Genomic DNA, 10391 nt, shown 5'->3' with positions numbered 1-10391 from the left:
AAAATAAATAGAAGAAAAAATAGTTATGATTAACTTTACTAAAAAATGAGCATAGATGCTTATTTTTAATGACTTATTACAACTCAGAAATAAAAAGAAAAAATAAATATAGCAGAAAAGAAAAAAAAACTATGTAAAAAACTACTCAGAAATGAGCATAGATGCGCCTATAGAGGAAATTCAACTTAAATTTATAACAAATTTCAAGAAAAATTCGTATGAATTTAGGCTAAATTCCCTATATAAGGGCATCTATTTTTATTTTCAGAGGAGCTCAATAAGGCAGAGAGGGAGGGGCTTATAAACCGGTCTGATTCCCCTTCGGTTGGCGAGGTGGGACTAAACTCTGGCCGCAACGAGGACCAACCCTTTAGTCCCGGTTGGTGGAATGGACTGGTACTAATGGGCGTCCTTTGGTCCCCGTTCAGGCCACCAACCGGGACCAATGATGGTGGGCCAGGAGCGAGGGCCATTGGTCCCGGTTCGTCCCACCAACCAGGACCAATAGGTCCAGACGAATCGGGACCAATGGCCCACGTGGCCCGGCCGGCCCCTGGGGCTCACGAACCGGGTCCAATGCCCCCATTGGTCCCGGTTCTGGATTGAACCGGGACTAATGGGCTGGACCGGCCTGGACCATTGGCCCCTTTTCTACTAGTGATGTTTAGTTCCATCTTATTCTATACAGAAAACATCAGCTATTGTATTGGAAAACTAAACCCACCAACACTTACAGAGCTATATGAATGTTAATACAAAAACACTTTGACTGATTAGCACAGTGAAATGAAAAGTAACATCATCTCCATATAGGAGATGCCTCATAAAATATATGATGCACCTGTCAGTGCCAAGGAACAGTACCAAAAGAGTGTCACGTCCTGGACTCCTGGTCCTGTCAAATCCCAGCAAATACAAAAACATCACACCTCGGTCATGGCCATCAAACATGGAGAATATCTGCACCAAATGGGTGGAGACAACATGGTTCTTACTTTCTTACTTTAATAAGAATGAATCATTAAAGTAGAACTGTTGCATATGAAGTACTGCAGAAATAAGCACATAATATTGGGGAATTGCCCCTGTTTCTTTGCCACTACATAACAGGAAGGACAAAAGATATTTTGACAAGGGCATATTAAAAACATCTCTAAATTATGGAGGCACAATCAGGCAAGCTAGACCAGTTGTGAAAATAGGAGAGGCAACCTATATGATAAAAGGAGTCAAGAGTTTCTTGGCATACTCTAATATCCAAAGAGCTTATTATTCATCATCACAACAAAAGTTATTTAATCTTTTGAACTAATAGCTTTAGAAATAGTTGGAAGTGTGTTTCTTCTAAGGCGGACAGGAAATTGGACCCTCACAAAAGAGCTAACATAACAGAGATAAAAACTAATGAACTGAAGATAACCTTAATCAGGACCTATGAACCTCGCAGAGGTCATGGAGGCAAACTATCATGTACAGATCATCACCAACGTTCGTCTTGAATATAAGCAGGACATCCGTACCAACCTCAAGGCCTATTTTCAGAAGAAATTTCTTGCCCCCATGCTTGTTCATCATACTCAGTCCTAGTAAAGCTCTGCTCGCCAAACCATAGTCCCACGAGTCTTCCTTTGGTATTTTCTGGATGACCATAGATTACACACAAAAAAGAGTGAGTGTTATGATCCCAGTTATGAAAATAGCACAAGAACAAAAATAGGAGAACAGGAAAAATAAATCCATCCCATGAGCAATTTTATATACAAATAGAAGCATAAGAAGTGGTTTTAGAAAATATATCAAGTTGTAAACATAAATAAAACTACTTTGAATAAATATAGTAGACGCCAATGCAAGCGTTGCACAGTTTGAATCTGATTAGGTGGCAACACAGTGATGCCAATCATTATATCGGATTGTGAGCCAAAGAAAGAAGGGAAGTAAGTTGTGATGGTTAAAGATACCTAAACTTCTTTCCTCTGTATCCACATGCAGTGCAGTAGTAGCCATCTCCATGTGGCAAAGATTTTTTGCCACATCTATTGCAGGCAACAAACCACGATGACTCCACAGGGACCATATTTTTATGACGACAGTGCATCTGAAACCTTCAAGCTTCACAAGAAGAGGGAAGAATCATTACATAGACCAACTGGGTGCATGCATAAGAACCAGCAAAGCATAGGAGATATGAACTAACCAAAACCGGTATGGTCTCATTGCACAGAGCTCAGCCAGTGTCTTATGCTCAATCTGGTTTGCATGGATGTGCACCTTTGCTGGTTTGTTAGTAGATTCAAGAAGTGCAAGTGGCTCACCGGCTCAAAACGATCCATGAATCTTACAGAATCAAGAGAGATTGTTTAATCTAATGACCGAACTTCAACAAAAAAAACACTAACATGTATAAGTGGGATAGTGTATCAAAAAAATAGGGTAATACATGTGTTATACCTAATATATGCAAATATATTATGACTCGCATAGCTGGGAACTGGAAGATGTCATTAAGCTAAAACGGTAGCGAAGCCAGTGAATCAGAAATACAATTAGTTCTAAAAATTATATATGATGATCTGCTGATGGTCAAATGCAACAATGTTAGCAATTACTTTGCGGCTGACTGAAATTTATTTAACCTCCCTAAAACATGAACCAGACCTGCTCTGAGGTGCAAGCTTTGTTAGTCGAGCAAGTGCGTGTATATTTTATGATTTCCTTATGATGTAGGAAATATGCAGTTTTTAGTACCTCACTCCCAAACAACGCATATCCAGCAGCAGGCAACATCATCTGGAGTTGATTTACTACCTAACTCTCACAGAAAGCACATACATCGTGCTCAAACAAATGTAAAGAGTCGGCGAAGCTTACATCGGCAATAACACCATGAATAACCATGGAAAAATCATCTAAACCTTTAAATTCCCAAGTGTTTTCCTTTCTCTCATCAAGTTAAGCTTCAGTATCTTTGCAGGACATATACTCTAAATTTAGCAAATACAAGGATCACAGTATTAGCTAAAAGATAATGAAAGACCAACAAATGGAGGCAAGATCCAGAAGGACAAAAGAAGAAAAGGGAAAGTGAAACAGGGCCTTCTGAGGTGAATAATTTATCCTAGAAATATTAGTACAAATTAAAAGGGCACTTATAATTATTTAGTGACCAAGGAATTATATAGGTGAGCATATGTATGGCAAACGTGCAGCGACGAACCATTCAAGGTAATCGCCCAGAGTATAATTAAATCAGAATTGTGTGTCTTACCACTGGCTGCAGGGTGCAAAAACCAATATAAAATATAGACCAGCACGGGCTCAATCCTAGAGTTTTGCATTCCTTGCTCAAACCTGAACCATTTACTGCATGTCATTTTGAAAGAGGAAAAGGGATACGGCTGTAAGAGACAAGACAGACAATAAATAGCTACCAGTCTACACTGCCAATTCACAACCTCTCACATATTTGTCACTCCAGTCTACTGGTTAAAAAGCAATGGCAAGGCTAATACAATAAGCTTTATATAAAAAAGGTTTCTTGACAACTCTCACATTTGTACATACAATAAAAATGTGTTAAACAGTTCAGTTCAGTTATAAGCAAAAGTGCTAGCATATACTGAGTTTAAAAGAAACAAACATGAAGGTGGCCGGAAACATTGTGCTTGACCTCTTATCCTAAAATTTAATGGCCTGAATGAAGCATGAGTACATTAAGAAACCCTAGAACCCTAATAAAAAAATGCTGATAGATCTCAAGCAGACACAACTCAATACAACTTCAAACTTGGGGCTTCCCAGGCACCACAATGCACCAGCACAACACTAAACTACATATAGGTATGCTCATAGCCATCATGGGGTTGTTAGTTACCTGGCCACTGGTCTGCTGGAGATTCCATCCAAGCTACACGGTGGGAGACCTCATCTGGCTCCATGACACTGCTGACCTGCAATCCAAGAAGATGAGAGAGAGAGAGAGAGAGAGAGAGAGAGAGAGAGGCGGTGAAACTGGAGTAGCTGCGCGGCCAGTCCTTCAGTTGTGCATAATGCTTATTGAAACAAAAGAAATAGTTGGAAGTAAAATTAATTAATGAAATTTCCCGAAAGATGTTGCTCTCACATACATCAGTGAATCCTACATTGCTTAAACTAAAATACATTGTGTTCTAGTTCAGTTCGACTACTGTTGTGTTCTGCTAAATGAAAAAAACCCAAACTCCTGTTGTGTTTTCCAATCTATCTATCAGAAAGTATAACTGCTTGGACAGGAAAATAATCTACAAAAACATCTTATACCCCACATGAAGGAAGCATCAGCTGTCAAGAAGAGGCCTCACAATCAATGTTCAAAAAAGCGCTAGGTGTTAATTATGCGTTTGACCACCTACTTGCGCTTTTTCTAGCTTAGACGTGATTAGGCGCAATTAAGCGTTTTCTATACAATTGTAGGGATACAGGCAACAAAGAGCAATTTGCCATCAAGCAACACATGATTGTGATCTGAGAACACTCTGCGATGTTGACATTCTGATTTGAATGATTTCCTGTCAGATTTGATTCCTACAAGCAACACAGTGCCAGCAGTACATCAGAACAAATCACTACAAGCCTACATACCACACAACAAAAGGTCCAGGGCAAGAACAGATCAGTACAACAACAAAATCGATAGCTAGCAACCAACTGGACAACACAAGTTACACATGCAGCAATTAGTAGTTTAGTACTTAGTACTTAGTAGACCAACACCACACATTAGCATCAGCACAAGTGCACAGATAGGAGCAGCAGCTTGCGGGGGCACATGGCAGTAGCAGCAATAACCAGCACCACCAGTAGGCAGCAGCACCAGAGCAAGTTGCGGCATCGGCAGCAGTAGCAGCAGCAGAGCAACCAACATTAACAGCAGCGGAACATAGCGAGCAACTCCACCTCGCACCAGAAGGAAGAGAGCTCACCAGGAGGTTGCAGGATCAGATCGAGGCAGGAGGAAGTAGTAGTGCTCGGGGGCGCGAGGTGGATGAGCTCTGAGTCCATCAGCCGGCAATGCAAGGTGGAGAAGATCTGAGCCCGGCAGCTGCAGCGCGAGGAGAAGCTTCAGCTCCGGCAGCCGGCAGCGCCAGTCGATCCACAGGCGCGAGGAGGAGAGCACCCTAACCTTGGCCTCCTCCCATCGACGCGCCAGCCAGTGGCGACGGCGCGCTCTGCCTGGCCGTCTCCTGTCGATGGCACGATGGCGCGTCCCACAGGAAGAGCAGTGCTAGCTTCCTCTCCTCCCGAGGACGTGAAGCTCGACCGGGAAGCGGCGGCGCGAGCGGCGGAGGGAGGCGCGGGACAGGCATAGGCGGCGGCGGCAGAGGGAGGCGCGAGACCAGCGGCGGCTGCAGCAGGCGGAGGCAGCGTGGCGGCGAGAGGGGCGGGAGGAAGAGAGAGGGGAGTCGGGGTGAGGGGCTGAGTGGGAAAGGAGAGAGGCGGCTAGGGTTTCACCACGGGCGCGATGTCTTTTATACGGCTGTGGGTGAAAAGACAAGAATGCCCTTGGGGGGCACGGGAATTACAGGCGGTGGCACGAACTTGAGGGTGCCAGACGCGATCGGACGGCGAGGTCGAGTGCCGGCTCGATCGGACGGCTAGGGTCGGTCCACACGGAGATCCGACGGTCTTTACGAGCTCGGGAAGACGATCGGACGGTCCACAATCCAAACGAACGGGAGAGCTCCATTTTGCTTCGGACTCTAACAAGGGGATGTATTACACTAAACAAGTGTGGTAACTGATTCGCACTCCAGTCAACACAATCATCAACAAGTATAAAGGGAAATCGAAAGCTGTTATGACTGACGAGACATCCTTCTCTAGGTTCAGAACAATTGGACAGACAACTCAAGTGAACAAGTCATGGAATTGAACTAAGAACTAGCAGCAAGGGAACACAGATTTGCACCTCATCATCTGCCACCTCCTGCGAATTCTCATCGTCCGGTCCTTCGTCCTAGAAAATGGCAGAGCATTACTTCACTTGTAAAATGTTCTTTCCAGCACAAATGGGGTGAACAGGGAAACAAGAAAAATGTTCAGCCAAAATCAGAACATGCCGTCCGGACTACAGAGGGAAATCCTTAGGTTCTCTTGCCATGAATATCCTTAGGTTACCAAGTCAACCGATTATACCAAGAACTGCTGGCAGGACACAATTTTGGGTAAATTAGAAAACCCGACCATTTTTTCCTCGGCGACGGCAAGAAATTCAGAAACTACATGAGGCAGGTCCGCGGGTATGCAACAATCCATCCAAGAATCCAAAGAACCGCGCAAGAACTACATGGGGCACAAGAACTAGCACAACACTGACTAGCAGAAGGGCCGGCGAGTACCAAACCAGTCCATCCAAGAATTAAACTAATTGTAGGAACCTACGACCGCGGTCGATGCTACAGCCAAGAAATCGTCCCCACGAATTGGGCACGACGCCCGATCCGACATGCGACAGCCAAGAGCACATGTCCACCGCGAACTGTGCACAAGAGAAGACGCGGAAACATAAAGAACATCCAGAAGCACCAAGTTTCACCAGACGAATGAGATCTCGGCGAAAAGGTCGCTGGAACTCACCGTGTCCTTGCCGGCGGGACGCGGAGGGGGTCGTGGCGCCTGAAGCGGGGGCGGCGAGGTGGGCGACGCGGGCGGTGGTGCGAGTGGAACCCGTGGTGGCGTCGTAGGTGTAGCTCCGTCGTCGGCGCCGCCGCCGCCGCCGCCGTATCCGCTGCTTCCCGCGGCGGATGCCCCGCGCTGTAGAAGGTTCTTGAATTTTATCTTGAACCCCATTTCTTCCCTTCGAATTGCCTTTTCTGCCCCTCCGCCGAGCCTTAGATTTTCTCGCTTCTCCCCTCGTGTCGCGTGGAATTTATGTACCGCTCCTCTCCCGGGACCCAACTGCTGCATATTTATACTGCTGTATTGTCCCGAGGGTATGCTGTAGAAAGTCATGGAAAGCTGGAAACATTTTTACCTTCGATAGACAATATTTGTTCAGACTTATGCAGTACAAAATTTTCCATGTGATAAACTTACGCGATGAAAATATATATTTCCTATCGAATGAAAATCATAACGTTTTGCTCAGCGATATTTTGTCGGCCAAAATGCCACAGTGAGGCTACAAATGCTCCCTTTTGATTAATCCATGTATTTGTCCCAACAGAACTTGCCATGTTCCCGAAATGTAAAATGTGTTGGACATAACTTTACTCGGTCCTATGAATCTCAAGGTTGGATGCGGATTTACTTACCAACTACACATATTTTGCACTTGCATTCTATATATTTCATTAAATCCACGAGAAAGGGGTGCTTGCAATAGATGCGACACATCATCATGGTCGATTCAAAAATTCATTTTAGATTATAATGTTTAGCAAGAACTGCAAAGCTTCCATTGCATTTTTCATAGTTTCCATGATGCCCTATTACTTATTGCAGTTCACAGAGAATTACGCATAGTTGCATCATTACTTCTGGTTACTACCTTACTCGTGCGATAGCATGCCTTCTCAAAGGTGGGGTTCCAGGTCAATGCATGATAACATAATATTACCACTAAGGTGTCGATGAAAAGACATATGAGAACATGAAGCAATTGGATAATCAAGAGGAAGAAAAGGGAAGGAACATGAGATGGGGTAGGGAAGTTTAGATAGACCGTGATTGGGGTACATAACCACTCTGTATGCCCGACAAGCCAGTCTAACACATCACCTCATGCTTGTAGCCTATCTGGCAGCCAAGACCAGCCACTCACATTACTACATACTAGGAGAAAGGGCGGGTTCCTGACCAATATTACCACAAAACAATCATAATGTATTAATTTTACAGTGAACAGCGAGCTACTAGAGGAGTTCAGCGGGGTAAACGGGCCGCTGCTTGAGCTGCCTATTTTGCTGTCATACTATATGAGTCCAATATGTATGTGATGTGGTGACACGTAGTGCGGGGCCCTCCGGGTGCCTGTGACGACGAGAGATGACGATGTCCATGTCGATATGCACAACCCACCTAGTGAGAAAGTCCCAGTCACGCTCCTCCAGAGCACTTTGTTCCTCGCAGCGCACACCCAAGGAGTTCTTCCTTCTTGCTTCTTCGGCCACTCACCTTCTCTCTCTCTAGTGTAGCTCCAACCACACCGGCGACCATGGGTTCTTCCCATAGCCCGCCTCAAGGTTATGTTGTCATCATTGTAGTCATCTGCCTGATCGCGGCGGCGGTCGGCCTTGGCTGTTTGGCATATTGCCGACAGCCCGTAGCGGCAACCCCTCGCCGACACCTTCACCCGAAGTGCTCTGCCGGGGCCGACCTAGCATTATGGAGGCCCTAGTGCGATTGAGGCACAATGAACATTAACATATTAACATATATACTTTCAACAATATATTCGTATATCATGAAAAAAAATAAAGGCATTAAGTTAAAAACATAATTTTAGTTGGAAAATAAAGTCTCGATACATCATCTATATGTGATTATATGATGCAAATAATATGATTATAATGTACTCAACTACAACTAACTAGTGAATACATACAACATGGTGAAGTGCACCGAGGAGGGCGGTGTTGGAAATATGCCCTAGAGGCAATAATAAATTGATTATTATTATATTTCCTTGTTCATGATAATCGTTTATTATCCATGCTAGAATTGTATTGATAGGAAACTCAGATACATGTGTGGATACATAGACAACACCATGTCCCTAGTAAGCCTCTAGTTGACTAGCTCGTTAATCAATAGATGGTTACGGTTTCCTGACCATGGACATTGGATGTCGTTGATAACGGGATCACATCATTAGGAGAATGATGTGATGGACAAGACCCAATCCTAAGCCTAGCACAAGATCATGTAGTTCGTATGCTAAAGCTTTTCTAAATGTCAAGTATCATTTCCTTAGACCATGAGATTGTGCAACTCCCGGATACCGTAGGAGTGCTTTGGGTGTGCCAAACGTCACAACGTAACTGGGTGGCTATAAAGGTACACTACGGGTATCTCTGAAAGTGTCTGTTGGGTTGGCACGAATCGAGATTGGGATTTGTCACTCCGTGTAAACGGAGAGGTATCTCTGGGCCCACTCGGTAGGACATCATCATAATGTGCACAATGTGACCAAGGGGTTGATCACGGGATGATGTGTTACGGAACGAGTAAAGAGACTTGCCGGTAACGAGATTGAACAAGGTATCGGTATACCGACGATCGAATCTCGGGCAAGTACCATACCGCTAGACAAAGGGAATTGTATACGGGATTGATTGAGTCCTTGACATCGTGGTTCATCCGATGAGATCATCGTGGAACATGTGGGAGCCAACATGGGTATCCAGATCCCGCTATTGGTTATTGACCGGAGAACATCTCGGTCATGTCTGCATGTCTCCCGAACCCGTAGGGTCTACACACTTAAGGTTCGATGACGCTAGGGTTATAAAGGAAGCTTGTATGTGGTTACCGAATGTTGTTCGGAGTCCCGGATGAGATCCCGGACGTCACGAGGAGTTCCGGAATGGTCCGGAGGTAAAGATTTATATATAGGAAGTCCTGTTTCGGCCATCGGGACAAGTTTCGGGGTCATCGGTATTGTACCGGGACCACCGGAAGGGTCCTGGGGGCCCACCGGGTGGGGCCACCTGCCCCGGGGGGCCACATGGGCTGTAGGGGGTGCGCCTTGGCCTACATGGGCCAAGGGCACCAGCCCCAAGAGGCCCATGCGCCTAGGGAACCCTAGAGGGAAGAGTCCTCAAGGGGGAAGGCACCTCCGAGGTGCCTTGGGGAGGATGGACTCCTCCCCCCCTCTTGGCCGCACGCCTTTCTTGGAGTAGGGGGCAAGGCTGCGCCTCCCCCCTCTCCCCTGCCCCTATATATAGTGGAGGGGAGGGAGGGCATCCATACCTGAGCCCCTGGCGCCTCCCTCCCTCCCGTGACACCTCCTCCTCTCCCGTAGGTGCTTGGCGAAGCCCTGCAGGATTGCCACGCTCCTCCATCACCACCACGCCGTTGTGCTGCTGCTGGATGGAGTCTTCCTCAACCTCTCCCTCTCTCCTTGCTGGATCAAGGCGTGGGAGACATCATCGAGCTGTACGTGTGTTGAACACGGAGGTGCCGTCCGTTCGGCACTAGGATCATCGGTGATCTGAATCACGACGAGTACGACTCCATCAACCCCGTTCACTTGAACGCTTCCGCTTAGCGATCTACAAGGGTATGTAGATGCACTCCCCTTTCTACTCGTTGCTGGTCTCTCCATAGATAGATCTTGGTGTTACGTAGGAAAATTTTGAATTTCTGCTACGTTCCCCAACAGTGGCATCATGAGCTAGGTCTATTGCGTA

At 45.8% G+C, this 10391-nt stretch overlaps 1 protein-coding gene across 1 annotated transcript; it reads right to left on the bottom strand.

Annotated features, from left to right (window-relative positions):
• Positions 1-1961: 1961 nt before the first annotated feature.
• LOC119360450 (circumsporozoite protein-like) lies at positions 1962-6828 on the bottom strand. Its single transcript, XM_037626083.1, has 6 exons — positions 6616-6828; positions 5948-5995; positions 3875-3950; positions 3269-3351; positions 2198-2984; positions 1962-2112 (listed from the first exon to the last, which is right to left on the bottom strand). Exons 1-5 carry the CDS (start codon positions 6826-6828, stop codon positions 2910-2912), a joined length of 495 nt encoding a protein of 164 aa, XP_037481980.1. The 3' UTR covers positions 1962-2112; positions 2198-2909.
• Between the last annotated feature and the right edge of the window lie 3563 nt (positions 6829-10391).

Source organism: Triticum dicoccoides, chromosome 2B (assembly GCF_002162155.2).
Source record: "Triticum dicoccoides isolate Atlit2015 ecotype Zavitan chromosome 2B, WEW_v2.0, whole genome shotgun sequence".
NCBI classification, from domain to species: Eukaryota; Viridiplantae; Streptophyta; class Magnoliopsida; order Poales; family Poaceae; genus Triticum; species Triticum dicoccoides.
The sequence above is the reverse complement of the archived record's forward strand: the minus strand, read 5'-3'. Positions and strand labels throughout refer to the sequence as shown.

Excerpts from the sequence above, each read along its gene's own strand:
- LOC119360450 (XM_037626083.1), bottom strand. The coding sequence starts at position 6,828 with ATGGGGTTCAAGATAAAATTCAAGAACCTTCTACAGCGCGGGGCATCC. Across the intron at positions 3,951-5,947 it reads AGGAGGTGGCAGATGATGAG|GTCAGCAGTGTCATGGAGCC; the intron begins GTGCAAATCTGT and ends CTTGGATTGCAG. Across the intron at positions 3,352-3,874 it reads TCCAGCAGACCAGTGGCCAG|GTTTGAGCAAGGAATGCAAA; the intron begins GTAACTAACAAC and ends TAAATGGTTCAG.